General features: G+C 42.3%; 1 protein-coding gene across 1 annotated transcript; it reads right to left on the bottom strand.

The window, feature by feature from the left end:
* Positions 1-3,092: 3,092 nt before the first annotated feature.
* On the bottom strand, positions 3,093-15,630 carry LOC135462129 (uncharacterized). Its single transcript, XM_064739498.1, has 8 exons — positions 15,475-15,630; positions 8,650-10,926; positions 8,266-8,413; positions 7,955-8,072; positions 7,610-7,699; positions 7,131-7,269; positions 6,659-6,777; positions 3,093-4,761 (listed from the first exon to the last, which is right to left on the bottom strand). Exons 1-8 carry the CDS (start codon positions 15,554-15,556, stop codon positions 4,489-4,491), a joined length of 3,246 nt encoding a protein of 1,081 aa, XP_064595568.1. The 5' UTR covers positions 15,557-15,630; the 3' UTR covers positions 3,093-4,488.
* Between the last annotated feature and the right edge of the window lie 400 nt (positions 15,631-16,030).

Below are 16,030 nucleotides of genomic sequence, written 5' to 3'. Positions count from 1 at the left end.
CGTTTTCTTCAGTCAAGAGGATACTGTTAACTCCAATGACCGTAGGATTTGTCCCTACATGATATCCTGCCATTTCGACATGGCGCACATGTCAGTTAAGGATACCCCCAACCTCACTAAACTTAGTCTCTGTGTGCACAGCCATTTCCACAAACCGTTTTCTTCAGTCAAGAGGATACTGCTAACTCCAATGACCGTAGGATCTGTCCCTACATGATATCCTGCCATTTCGACATGACGCATATGTCAGTTAAGGACACCGCCACCCTCACTGAACTTAGTTTCTGTCTGCACAGCCATTTCCACAAACCGTTTTCTTCAGTCAAGAGGATACTGCTATCTCCAATGACCGTAGGATCTGTCCCTACGTGATATCCAGCTATTTCGACATGACGCATGTCAGTTAAGGACACCCCCACCCTCAATGAACTTAGTCTTTGTGTGCACAGTCATTTCCACAAACCGTTTTCTTCAGTCAAGAGGATACTGCTAACTCCAATGACCGTAGGATCTGTCCCTACGTGATATCCAGCCATTTCGACATGACGCATATGTCAGTTAAGGATACCGCCACCCTCACTGAACTTAGTCTCTGTCTGTACAGCCATTTCCACAAACCGTTTTCTTCAGTCAAGAGGATACTGCTAACTCCAATGACCGCAGGATCTGTCCCTACATGATATCCAGCCATTTCGACATGGCACGTATGTCAGTTAAGGGCACCGCCACCCTCACTGAACTTAGTCTCTGTCTGCACAGCCATTTCCACAAACTGTTTTCTTCAGTCAAGAGGATACTGCTATCTCCAATGACCGTAGGATCTGTCCCTACACGATATCCAGCCATTTCGGCATAGCGTTTTTGTCAGTTAAGGATACTGTCACCTTTGGGTTCTGTTCCGACAGGATGTCCACCCTTTTCAGAATTTCGTGTTTGTGAGATTGAAACTTACTGCCACCCTCAATGACCTTGGGTTCTGTTCCGACAGTTTGTCTAATCATTTCAACGTGACGTGTGTGTCAGTTAAGGATACCGTCACCCTCGATCGCCTTGAACGCCAAGCATTCATTCATTCAATCACCTTGAGATCTCTTCCGACAGTATGTCCAACCATTTCAACGCTGCACGTGTTAGTTAAAGATACTGCCACCCTCAATAACCTTGGGTTCTGTCCATACAGAATGTCCAACCATTTCCACAGGCACGTTTGTCAGTTAAGGATACTGCCAGCCTCAGTGACATTCGGTTCGATCCCGACAGTAAATCAAATCTTTCCAACAGGCGTGTTTCTTTCAGTGACATCCACCTTTATCCTTGCAGTAAGTCCAAGTTTCATTAGGAGTGTTAAGTGGCTAACGGCTCAATTCTTCTGTAACCTTCGGGTTGTCTTCCAATGGTATGTCTAATGGTATGAGCTTGTTGAAGTAACAACGCCCAGCTTATTCATTTGATGCTTGTTGAACGCCATGCCCCCGTTTCCCCGCAACATGATGTTGACCGCCGTTGTAAACGTGAAATATTCTTGAGTACGATGTAAAACACAAATTAAGTTCCCGGGGAAAACCATGGACCTTTGGCATGTTGTTGACGAACTTTCACGAGTAACTTACAGATATGCAAAGGTACAAGGGAAGGTCTCCAGGGTTGTGTCCGATTTCCTCCTGCAAGAATGCTGGCCGCCCTTGTATGAGTGGCATGTTCTAGAGTAACGCGTAAAACATCAGTCTAGTAAATAAGTACAATTATTACCGGTGTAAAACAAGTGGTTTCCACAAAAGCCACACAAGCGTTATCGAGCTGTCCAGAGTCGGTTCTTTACCCACATCTGGTTTGTCCGACTGACGATCCACAATTTTGACCACTGGATGAAGAGGTTTTCTTCTTATATATTACAATGTTTCTGCTTTCCGCAGAGTATATAACCACATGGGACAAAGGGGACACTGACACATTAAAACAGTGCAAGAGCCATTTTATTGATGTTTTAAGGGCAACAGTTCATAGCATTAACAAACATGAGAAAGAAAAGCTCTTTAAAGTTAACCAAGACAATAATGAACCAAACACTACTCAAGTACTAATGTGTGTCACTAAGAACATCTGATACTTCCACAGCATTTTCAGGTTGCATGTAAAATGAGGTGTCCTTCTTAAAAATAATGTTTATACTATCTCTTTAGAACAATATGGTATGGTGTGGAAGAAAGATTCTTTCCCTGAATGGAAATTATTTTGTGTATAAGTCAATATATTGCTTTATTAGATGAGCACAGCTCTTGGTACAAGAGGTGACTACAGTAATCTGTTATCCCTTGTTACTATGGTTACCGACATCATGGTCCTGTATGGGTAAGGAAGCTGCAGTGAGGAAGCCATGGCAAGAAGTCATCAGGCAGCCTCATGTGACTGCCTCTACAACTGATGAGCTGTCCAAATCCAGTCATGATAGCTCAACTCATATGGAAGGCAAAGATAAATGGTGACATGTGAGTCTGTGGTATAATATGTACATGTGTGGTTTTAACATTCACAAGCACACAGTAATTCCTATATTTACACAGACAATACCCATAAACAAATAATACAAAACAAAGCACTGTAACATCCCAGAGTACATATTCACACAAGAAACCTGTTCTCAAACAGTGTCGCTCCATTAAGTGCAGCAGAGAAGTGTGCTAGTGTGGAGTGATCACACTCTGGTCATGTGTTAAGTCATCCATCTGTGATGAAACTGGCAATCTGGATCCAACTAGATCTGACCAGATGAGACTGGCAATCTGTATCCAACTAGATCTGACCAGATGAGACTGGCAATCTGTATCCAACTAGATCTGACCAGATGATACTGGCAATTTGGATCTGACGAGATCTGACCAGATGAGAATGGCAATCTGGATCTGACGAGATCTGACCAGATGAGACTGGCAATCTGGATCTGATTAGATCTGACCAGATGAGACTGGCAATCTGTATCCAACTAGATCTGACCAGATGAGACTGGCAATTTGGATCTGACGAGATCTGACCAGATGAGAATGGCAATCTGGATCTGAATAGATCTGACCAAATGACAATGGCAATATGGATCTGACTAGATCTGACCAAATAAGACTGGCAATCTGGACCTAACTAGATCTGACCAGATAACACAGAGTCTGCACAGCATGTTACACCATGTACAGGGAATCCACAAATCTTAGCATTAACAGACCATTAACAGACACTCAAGTTTCAACAATTAGTTAAAATATTCAAATCTTAACAGACTAAAACAATTACAGTACTTATCTACCAACTATTTTAACTACTACTACCAATATTTTTAAAAGAAAAAAACATCACTTATTGAAGTATTTCCTCCCATCAGTAGTTATTTTGTATTTCATCGCAGTAAACTATGTTTCAATACATTATCTGTATTCAGAGCACCACAGTTCAAACAGTTTAGCTGATAAACAGCTCAATGTAATGCGCATGAAGCCTGGTCTACCAAAGACTTGATCACACAATCTGTATCTGTACATCCATGCATGTCCTCTCCTCGACAACCTACACTCACAATGCATTATGCCACTGTATTCAATAGCAGACAAGGTAGCAGACAAGACAAATCTAACATATGTAACAAAAATAAATATTTATGAGCATGATCAACACTATTAAATACATATGAAAAAAACATGAGTAAATATGATCTTAACAATTCATGTAAATGGTTAGGAAATGCCAAAAATTAAAACAAAAAATGAGAATGCATTTATGAATGACATTATTCCCATGTTCACACGCATACTGGTTCAACCATTTCTGAATGAGAAGAAATATATACATAAACTGTGTGTGTTAGACCATAAGAGCATGAGAATGCTACTTTGTACAAAAGTATGGTGTAGAATAGAGGAGCATAGGATATAACACGGCATGACTCCTCCAGGATATCATGAGAGTAGCACAAAATCTGATAATAAATAAGAGTGATAAGATTTGACAACAATGGTGAATGTCTCAGCGAGATTTGTGTGTGTGCGTGTGTGTTTGCGTGTGTGTGTGATTGGGGGTGGGGCATAGGAGGCTCCCCGAGTTAGCCCAGAGCTTATCTCTGTGCTGATTTCACAGGGGAACAACAAGAGAGTAGTACATGTTGACAACGTCTGGTGTCCCAAAACATGTTGAATAGGCCAGCAAGAGCGTAAGTTTATTTCTCTCTCTGTTTCATGTGTATAGCAACACAGAGGACTCGGATTTAAAACAAGATCAAAACAACAGGTAGGTCATAAATGTGCATGGCGTCCTTCCATCTCTCTTTCCAGCGGTGGAGGTCCAGACAATGGTGTCATACAGAGTTGGTGTGACACAAATCTGGTGTACCACCAGAGGCTTTGGTGTTATTCAAGACCCTTAACCCCGAAATTGAGGCCTCATTTATGTTGAGTTGTCTCCCCATGTGGCGGAATGAGTACTGTGCCATAGGAAGGTTTATCTCCCCTATGAGGGTATCATGGGCATGTTGTCGCAGAGTCGCGAGTCTGATCCATTACTGACGGACAAAATCAGTGAGTTGATTTTCCTCCAGCCTTCTACGTCAGGTTCCACCCTCAGACCTGAGCAGATCTTGCTGCAGTTGCTACCATCAAATGTCTGCGTTTTCAACATCAGCCTCAGCTTGTCCTTGTCAATCAAGTTCACCATAGTCAACACCAGGTTATAGTCCTTGGTTTCTATCGCATACATCAGCGGCGTCTTGCCACTCTTTTTGTCCTGCAGGAAACATGAACGCAGTGAATCAAGAGTGTGTTAGTACACATAATGGCAGAGACCTTATTCCAACATTAAGTTGTCATTTACATGTACATGCACTGCAGATTTCGATGGTGAGGTTAATAAAAAAAGGTAAAACTTCCCAAGCAAGCTTAATCTTAATTATATTCAGACAGACCATCAAGCAACAACACAAATGACATATTCAGACAGACCACCAAACAACAACACAAACGACATATTCAGACAGACCATCAAGCAACGACACAAATGACATATTCAGACAGACCATCAAGCAACAACACAAATGACATATTCAGACAGACCATTAAGCAACGACACAAACGACATATTCAGACAGACCATCAAGCAACGACACAAATGACATATTCAGACAGACCATCAAGCAACGACACAAATGACATATTCAGACAGACCATCAAGCAACGACACAAATAACATATTCAGACAGACCATCAAGCAACAACACAAATGACATATTCAGACAGACTGTCAAGCAACGACACAAATAACATATTCAGACAGACCATCAAGCAACGACACAAATGACATATGCAGACAGACTGTCAAGCAACAACACAAATGACATATTCAGACAGACCATCAAGCAACGACACAAATAACATATTCAGACAGACCATCAAGCAATAACACAAATGACATATTCAGACAGACCATCAAGCAACGACACAAATGACATATTCAGACAGACCATCAAGCAACAACACAAATGACATATTCAGACAGACTGTCAAGCAACGACACAAATAACATATTCAGACAGACCATCAAGCAACGACACAAATAACATATTCAGACAGACCATCAAGCAACGACACAAATGACATGCAGACAGACCGTCAAGCAACGACACAAATGACATATTCAGACAGACAAAACAACAACACAAATGACATATTCAGACAGACCATCAAGCAACGACACAAATGACATATTCAGACAGACCATCAAGCAACGACACAAATGACATATTCAGACAGACCATCAAGCAACAACACAAATGACATATTCAGACAGACCATCAAGCAACGACACAAATGACATATTCAGACAGACCATCAAGCAACAACACAAATGACATATTCAGACAGACCATCAAGCAACGACACAAATGACATATTCAGACAGACTGTCAAGCAACGACACAAATAACATATTCAGACAGACCATCAAGCAACGACACAAATGACATATGCTGACAGACTGTCAAGCAACGACACAAATAACATATTCAGACAGACCTTCAAGCAACGACACAAATGAAATGCAGACAGGCCGTCAAGCAACGACACAAATAACATATTCAGACAAACCATCAAGCAACGACACAAATGACATATTCAGACAGACCATCAAGCAACAACACAAATGACATATTCAGACAGATCATCAAGCAAAAACACAAATGACATATTCAGACAGACAAAACAACAACACAAATGACATATTCAGACAGACCATCAAGCAACGACACAAATGACATATTCAGACAGACAAAACAACAACACAAATGACATATTCAGACAGACCATCAAGCAACGACACAAATGAATTTCAGACAGACCACCTAACAACAACACAAATGACATTCAGACAGGCCATCAAGCAACAACACACATGTAAGGACTGGGAAATTTCCCTCCAATGAGAATGCAGTATGGATCAATCTACATATATTACAGCAGACTGCAAGATGATCAGGAAGGATTATCAGGCAAGAGTACAAAATTCCTGCTAACCTTTCTGTAGGAGAGATATTTGTAATTAGACTGTCCTCAAAGAATCCTTAAAAGCACCTTCCCCTGAAGTGAATCTCTTTGTGACAGCAAACAGCTAGCTACACGTGTAGTCTTACCTGTACATTGGGATCAGCCCCGGCACGTATCAGCATCTCCACGGTAGGGATACTGTTGATCACCTGACCCCCGCGGACCTTTCCATGCTCCTGGATGGCACAGTGAACTGCTGTCAGACCTGGTGGACAAACAGGAAGAATCATTAGACATCTATCATTTAAATGCTATAGGTCATCACTATCCGTTAGGAACATAAAAGTATTGCTTCACAAATTATCCAGCAAAAGTCTGAAGGTACTGGGACAAAACTACAGACTGAGCATGAACAGGTTATTTTGCATTCTGACATTATATTGTCTGGTCTAATTATACAGGATTAAAATTTAGACTTGAAGAACTGACAGCCAGTGGATCATATTCTGTCTGTAAGCAATACATAAAGAAGTGTCATGACAAACTGTGCCTATCTATAGTGCCGTTAACTATCACATTTAACAATAGTATCAATCAATCCTGGAAATGCAGACTGACCTTCAGAGTTGGCCAGGTTGAGGTTGATGCCCCTGGCCTTGAGTAGCTCAGCCAGTGTGGCCGTGAAAGCCTGACCTCCCTGAGCTGCACAGTGAATGGCCGCCTTCACTTCCTTCCTCATCCCATTGTTCCACTGGCACTGTGATACAACAACATGAGCAATGTAGTCACACGGCACACTGCACACAGTTTACATAGAAAAGTGCTCACTCATTAGGATTCAACAATTACAGGTGACAATGCTGGACAGCAGGGTCTCATAAAGCTGACTGTGTTCCAGTTACGTATGTATGTATCCTTGAGATTTTACCGGGTACTTAACAATTTTTCATTCACATGACAACATATTCCAATAATGAGCAGAAAATCTTATTACAGGAGAAACTATGTAAGTGTAATCTAAACACTGTCACAATGCGTTTTTAGCAGAATGTTTTGCCCCAGTGTGACAAGATTTGGATCAGAAGGTGTTATCTTACCTCTGCCAGACAGTCTGGCTCTGCACCACACTGCACCAGCTCCCGCACCATCACAGGCTGGTTGTCTGCCACAGCCACGTACAGAGGTGTCTACAAAATATTTCAGACTAATACTTACTGTCATTACAGGAAGGGTACATTTGGCTGATTAAAATTTGTAGTAATACCACAATGTATTTTGTTGATACATTCACAATAGATTGATCACAAAGATAAGAAAGAAAATATGTAATCTAAATGTATGTGAAGACATAAGGCTATAACTAGCCAAAGTTAGGCTGGACTGGCGAACCATTTAGAATGAATCTCGCCTTTCACAAATATTCTCTCTCAGCCGCTACCCACCTGTCTTTTTTTGTTAGGTCTGTCAATGAGTTCCTTGATGAGATTCTCTCTGACCAAGCGCTCCAGAATAGCCTTGACCAGGTAGGGGTCAGTGCGGCAGATGGCCACATGCAAGTACCTGAGCAAGAAACATCACGGTCTTAATAAATACTCAACAGTACAGCTTAGAGCAATTCACTCTGAAAATATATAGATTTTTTTGTACACAGAGTCTTTGTACACAGAATTTCTCCTCAATCTATGGACTTTTAAATATCAATAAGATGGTGACTATGTCAAGATGGATCAAGTGTTTGATCTGCTGAACTTACGTGTCTCCATCTTGGTCCTGGAAATGCAGATCTTCCTTCTTCATCTCTGCGATGTAACGCCGTGCAAGGTTGAGTTTGTTGGGCGCACAGCCGTCCATGGCAGGGTTCATGTGGTGAGGTACATTCATACCTGGCTGCCTCATCATGCCTGTAAATACAGACAGGTAAACTTATAATACCTGGCAATATAGAGACATATGGTTTCTTAACAGTAAATAAAGAAAGATCTGGTATTCACACCTGGATATCCAGGGCCTTGGAATACTTACAACACATTTACCTATCATTACCATTACAGTCAGCCATTTTTTTACACCTGTGAGCATAGTACAAGATCATCAGTAAAATCAACTGATCATAAGTTACTTCCTGAAGAATGTTTACCTTGAGCTGCTGCTTGTGTAACTTGATGCGCCTGCATTTGTAGTTGTTGTTGCTGTTGCAGCTGTTGAGAACTCATGGGTCTGGTAGCCGTCTTGTTGGAGACAGAGCTTCCCATTTTCCCTGCCTGCTGACTGCCAGACTGTGAAGCCAGGGCAGTGATACCAGCAGGTGAGTTACTGGCAATTACCTGTGGTTTGGTTTGAGGACTGGAGTTGATGGTAGTCCTGCCTGTGGAGGGAGATACAGAGGTGCTTGCCTTACTGGAGCCAGGAGAAATGCTGGGCATTTTGGGAAGGATTGGCCTGGGTCTGGAGGGTCCACCTTTCTTCTGATTGGCTGGTTGAGTCTGTCGGACTACAATAATTGGTGGAGCAGTGTTTACAGGAACCCAGACAATGTTCTGACCAGACATGATCTGCTGTCCCATGACGGGTACCTTACCTCCCTGGCCGACCTGTATCACCTGAGGAGGCTGGGTCAGAACTGGGGTCATCTGCGCACCTGTGGTCAGAGGCTTGAGGATCACAGGTGTCATTGTGGTGCTCGTTGCAGGGATCCCTGGGGCTTTGCTCACCTCAGGTACGGTCTTCTTGGGTTCTGGTTCAGGTGCTTTAGGGGACACCCCGACTTTGCCATGTGATGTCATACTACTGGCAGCCCTGTCAGCGGGCTCCTTTACTGAATTTCGCTTGTGTTGTTGATTCTTCAGATCTGAAGCAATGACATCATAGATATCTTTGAGATCACCCAAGTGTTCATCAATATACTGTCCAGGGGGCATGAGATGGTCAATGGGTGAGTGAGGGATAGGTTTGGTCAGCTCAGACATGATAGAGTCTGGGGTCTGACCATCAACAGCTGGGAGGTTCCCCATTGTTCCTGGACTAGGAGTCGGGGAGTCAGCACTGTAGACTTGAGCTGGACTCATGGCAGACATATGACTACCCGTAGGACTCATGGCAGACATGTAGCTACCTGTAGGACTCATGGCAGACATATGGCTCCCTGCAGGACTCATGGCAGACATGTAGCTACCAGCAGGACTTCCAAGGTCTGATGTGATGCCGCTATCAATTGAGTGTGGTGATCCTATGCCAGACGCGAGAGGCATGGCAGCCATGTTGGTGGCTGGTGACCCCATGTTGGAGTTGGAGGAGTAAGCCATCTGAGGCACGTAAGCCGTCTGTTTGGATGGCCCACCTGTCTGGGGAGACGACACAGGCTCTGGGGAAAACACACTTTCTTGGGAGTAGGGGCTGTTACTGGAGGACATCCGACTGGCTTCGCTGTCATAGCCACTATCTTCCCCGGAATGATTGCGCTTGCACTTCTCCAGGCCGTTCACCTGATGTGTCTTGATCTGCTCATCCTTTAGGAACTGGTTCTGTACCTGCTGGGGGTACAGTCCGCTCTTCTGTGAAAATGGGCTTTGTTCAAAGGCAGGGTGGGTTAAGGTATCTTCTGGGGAGTCAAGTAAGGCAAGCAGGCCATCAGGGTCCCAGCCAGTGCCTTGATTCGCCAGGTCTTGGTTAAACAGGGACTGCTGGGCCTCTGAGGGCATCACAGTCACAGAACCTCCACACATCACATTGCGCACGGAGTTAGACATGACATCGTGGTAATCCGATGTCTGTGGCTGGTTTAGGTTGTTCTGAGGCATAGGCCTGTGAAGGGGCCTCTGGGCCATCCCATAGGTCATCTGGGGCCGGGTCATGACAGACTGGGGCATGGAGGAACCCTGCGTCATTCCATCTGACATGGCATTCATGAAGGACATGTCCGTGTAGTCCCCATTCTCCACTGGCTCAGCATTTCGCACATACTTGTAGGGATTAATCTCATCCTCATATCCTCTCTTACCGGACTGGGCCTTCATGCGGACATCAGCCTGTACAAGTGACCAGTCTTGCTGTCCATACATCAAATGGCTGTAGGCAGAGGGTTTTCCCCCATCTGGGCCCCGGGACAGTAACTGAGGGCTCTTCCTCCCATCCTTGTTCTCGGCCTCATGTACAGACATAATGGACAGCTGGTCTGTCACCTTTTGGAGGGAGTCACCCTTCTGGCTTGTTGTAGACACTTTCATTTTCATGATTTGTGTGGTCAGTGTGTCCACTGTGTCCTCTTCATCTCCTTCACCTCTCAGACTGCTCCCCACTTTGACGTTGGTATTAGACTCGTCCTCACTACCAGATCCATCATCCTCGCAGTTACTACATACAGTGGTTATCTCCTCTTTCTTTAGCATGACGGTCTCCTTTTTGTCATTAGGACAATCTGAAATGTAGATAGAAACATGGTATGAAAACACAGGACTCCTCTACCCTAGAACATCCCTCACACCACAAATTAGGACTCCTCTACCCTAGAACATCCCCCACACCACAAAATAGGAATCCTATTCCCTAGAACATGCCCCACACAATGGGTTGAGACTCCACTACCCAAGAACACCCCACTTCCATACTACAAAGTAAGACTCCCTTACCCTACAACATCCCCCACACAACAGAATGACTCCTCTACCCTAGAACATCCCCGACACAACAAAATAGGACTCCTATCCTCTAGAACATTTCTCACACAACGAAATGAGACTCATCTACCCTAGAACATGCCCCACAAAACAAAATGAGACTCCTCTACCCTAGAATATCACTGACACAACAAAATAGACTCCTTAACCCTAGAAAATCCTCACACAACAAAACCAGACTCCTATTCCCCAGAACATTCCTCATAAAACCAAATAAGACTCCTCTATCCCAAAACATCCCCCACACTACAAAATAGGAAAAAAAGTATCATTCCCATTATGTAGCTTATCAACTGAAAAAGCATGTGGCCAAATTCATTGCATTAAATCAGAAAAGGCTTTTTGTAATCTAATTTGTCATGCAAATTAAGATATATGGAACATAATGTAATACATTAATATTTATTACTTAATTAAAACATGACATACAAATACAAAAGTTTATCCACAAGCATAAAGATGTGAAATAACAGTAATATGACATTTGGTGTATCTCAACATAGAAATTACCAAGTAGGAAACCGCCTTTCCATTTATGGAATTCCACAACATTCACAAGTCTAGTCAGGGAGAGTTACAGTGTCTGTGAGGCACCCTTCTGTTGAAATTAACATGGGTGAAATTGTGAAAACAGGTAGAAAATCTGAAAATGAGGTACATGTACCTTGATTTCAGTGTTTGGCTAAATCATTGATGACTTCCCACCTGTTCTTAAAACTGTCTAAGCCAGAATAGGGAGTTAGTAGGCGATATAAAAATTAAATCACCTCTGACCTAATCCATACACCCACAGCCTAGAGAGAGCCACACACACACTGCATTAGAGAAGCCTCACAACACATCATATGTATGTCACACAAGAATCATGTGTGATGGGGAGCCAGCCAGCTAACAGCAGCTCTAGTAGGCTGGCTTAACTCCTGACCCTCATAAGCCAGAGGCTGTGTGATTGGCTGATCAGCCTCATGACGTGGGCTAATTACTTCAGTACACAGAGTAGGATGACAGTCACTCCTTGTGTCTCTAAGCTTGGCCTATTAGTTTGATGTCTTCATACAACCACTAATAATAGCACTGGATAAACATAACTAGGGCATTCTATTTCAAAGGAGACTTACATGTACCGCCTATTCACCAGCCAGCTTAGCTGTGGCCATGCAAGTGAAGCTTTCATACATGTAGTATGAGCTACTCTATAAGTCAAATAAAAGAATCGCTTTTGTTAAAAGTCACAACATTCAACATTTTAACACGATCAGGAATATCCGCTGGTAACTGTTTCCCAAATCTCAAGGCAATAGCTGCTTGTCCGTATCACTTCCCACTGATCAGAACACATTTGTCAATGTTTTGAACAAGAAACCATGGACTAGCTAACCATCATCTCACCAAGTTCAGTCACTGGATCTCTTACCAACATGCCTACATTTAGTTACCATGTTTTACCCCTCAAAATGTAGGTTGCTGTCATACTCAGGAAGCTGTAGCTTTACTCTTGTGGACTGTGGCTATCCTATTGTAGGTCAAGCCCCAACACTAGGGCATTTATCAGGAAAGGGAGACGGGATAGGGCCGGAGGAGGAGAAGGGACAGGGTGGGAGGGGGAGAAGGGATAGGGCCGGAGGGGGAGAAGGGACAGGGTGGGAGGGGGAGAAGGGACAGGGTGGGAGGGGGCGGGGTTCAGAGAAGTGTTGTGGGAATGTACAGGAGACTTCAGGTACAGGGTTCAACACTCAGAAACTTCTGAAATGTAGGTCAGAAATGTAACATCTTACTTGTGGTCATAGATTTAGCCAGATTTTATCTGCACTATCTCTTCTCTGTTAATTATGTCAAAATAGGGCTAAACCTGTTTGTCGTACAGCCATATCACACCACAGTGTAAATACTGCTCAGTACATTCGGATGTAAACAACATGCATCATTGCACAAAACTAGTTAGGGATCCATGCAAAGTCTTTTCATAATCACCAGACATTTATGCAGTTTTCTGACATAGATCTGCAGTTGTCTGACACAGATCTGTTTAAGTCAATTGTTCCACGACAAAGAACACAAGACTATGCATGTCAGTTCCTATAGTAAACAGCTTTCAAAGTGTAGGTGCATGTAAATGCGTATGTCGTACGTGGGAAGGTCTGTCAGCAACCTGCGGATGGTCGTGGGTTTCCACCCACCATAATGCTGGCCGCCATCATATAACTGAAATATTCTTGAGTACGGCATAAAACACCAATCAAATAAAGTAATAAATAAATAAACGTGTATGTGCAACACCCTGTCCTGTCACCTTGGCTGTGGTTTGAACTCAGGCTAAATGTACTGAAGATAAAGATGACTGCCTTCAATGATATTATTTGGCCTGAAGAACTCACAATGTTCAGATAATGCCTCAGTGCAGTTGAACTCGCCTGCTACTCTATCCTGCATATTCATATTCTCTATCCTATATAAAGGTGTATATCTTCCATTTAGCCCAAACATATCACACTATCATTACACATATGTACACAATGTTTCAAATGTGAGATTATGCTTAGCAAGTTTAACATCATAGACAAAGTCAAAAGTCTTTTCCATTGAGCCACAATACTATTAAATATTCTTCATTATTTCAAATTTGATTTTAAGTTTAACAGGTGTAAGTTGGAAGACAAAGTGTTACCACAAAATATTTTCCTATTTAATAAGAGCAGACCCTCTGATCAGTACCGGTAGTGGATGCTTTTATGATTCAACACACATGTATCTTAAGCAAGAATCAGGATGTATGTAATCTTGATACGACTTATGACCATTCATTTTATTATCAACCTTATAAATATCAATCTGCTGTTGTCCTATGCTGTTCTAGTGAACTAGACGATTCCCTTTTTTACACGTCTGTTTTATGTTTCCTTGTGTGCACAATGTTCTAATACTAGTATCAGGGGCTACTATACGCTTGTACAGTCTGTCATCCTGTGTTAAGTTGCTACACTGTATTTTCTGTACTCAAATTTCATTTTTTGCATTTCTTCTGTTGCCACGCTGTATATTCTGACATGGAGAGCTATATACATTTGTGAAAAAAAATGACCTCAAGTAACCTAGAAAATACATTCTGAAACCTTCAATTTGCAAGGTACAGAGATACAGCACTGTACAAACTGCATCTAAGTTTCTCATGTATACTCCAAAATGTTGAGGAATTATGGAAATGTGAAAAAAAACATAAAAAAATAAATACTATTTTCATTTTTGTTTTGCTAAAACCATTAACCTATTTTTCTCATATCAGGCTTCATGAATAAAAACTACTAATACCCTAATTCTTCCAGTTTTGGGGACACCTGGTCTGCTCTTTTTAACCAATATACATCTTACTGTAGCGGGAATGTTTAATTTCTTTTTTCACATCGTCTGGTCATCTAATGAACAACATACTCATATCTACTTTCCCAAAGAAACTGAGAGAGAAATGTAATTCTTTGCTGTTATATCTGTCCTAAAAATTAGAAGAAATAGGGTAGTTGATTGCACATCAATATTGCTTGTGTTACTTTCTCTGAAAAATACCACAATAGAATCAGAGTGTATCAAATTGTGTATCAAATAAATCTACCATGATTGCCAATGTACCGTAACTATACTAGTACAATAGAAAGATGACTTGACACTCCAAGTTCAATCTAGGGCTTTACAATGTCACTTGTGTTCTTTAGAACTTTAAAACAGATTCATATTGCATAAATGACTATGAACAAGCCTACAGCTACAGACCTGATGAAATTAACAGATCAGCAACTCAAGCCAGAGTGTGTGTATATTCTGTAAGAAATAGATATGGCCAACTTAAGTTTACTTCTGTTTTTCCCTTTCAAAACATGTAGTACAGTTATGAAGAACATTGCATGTGGTTCTGTACTGTGCAGAGTGTTGAGGTAATACACACTAGTTGACCGACGTTCTCCATATAATAACTGGTGTCCGCCAAAGACAACTTTTGAGTGAACATACATTGTCAATGGACGTTCAAAGCATCAGGTGTCCGGTGGCAATTTGATATTCTAACTACTCAGTAACCTCATTAATACCCTGCAAAAGTGACATGCAGATTTGTGACATTTCTGTGATACTACCTAGATATTATGTTTCCATCTGACACGATCTCAGTTCCAATATGCACCCTCACCCCCCCCCCCCCCCCCCCACTCCCCACTCCGGCACGGGCAGTGACACTGACCATCACAGACAAATTCCCGGCGGACAAGTAGTTTTTTGTTTTCGGTCGCTTTCAAATGGCTTACCATTTGTCTTTTTCTTCTCGTAGCACGATGTGGACTCATCCACTGTTCCTTTTTGCGTTAATCCTTCCGTTACAACCTTCATCGCTCACGATCTGCCTCTTAAAGAGGATAAACTGTGATTGATTTTCTGGACAATTCCTACACTCGCTCCTTTCCGTAGAGACACAATTTCTCAAATGAGATTCATGCATAAGTCAGGATAACAGGAAGACGATATCGATTGGACCAGCGTAAGTGTCACGTGGCCGGTACGTCAAAAGGGGAATCCCCTACAGCGAGTCTCCACACCGGGCCCTACCAAATTTCTAAATTGTAGTCCAAAAATATGTAAAAAATAAATCTTAGATACATCTGAACTATCAAACACGTCTCTCTTGTGTGTTGACACTGAGCTAGAACAAAAAATGAATCAAATATGTTCATACGTCACGTTTGTAGAACAACAGACGCCTCCCCTACATCGGTAGTCCCACACAGCCATGTTACCGCTAAAAATAGCCTATTACGTCTATGCAGAGCCTACACATTTAGTCCTCCAATCATCTTACAGAATATG

The sequence above is a fragment of the Liolophura sinensis genome, chromosome 1, assembly GCF_032854445.1.
Source record: "Liolophura sinensis isolate JHLJ2023 chromosome 1, CUHK_Ljap_v2, whole genome shotgun sequence".
NCBI classification, from domain to species: domain Eukaryota; kingdom Metazoa; phylum Mollusca; class Polyplacophora; order Chitonida; family Chitonidae; genus Liolophura; species Liolophura sinensis.
Note: the sequence above shows the minus strand (reverse complement) of the source record. Positions and strands in the feature narration are given on the sequence as shown.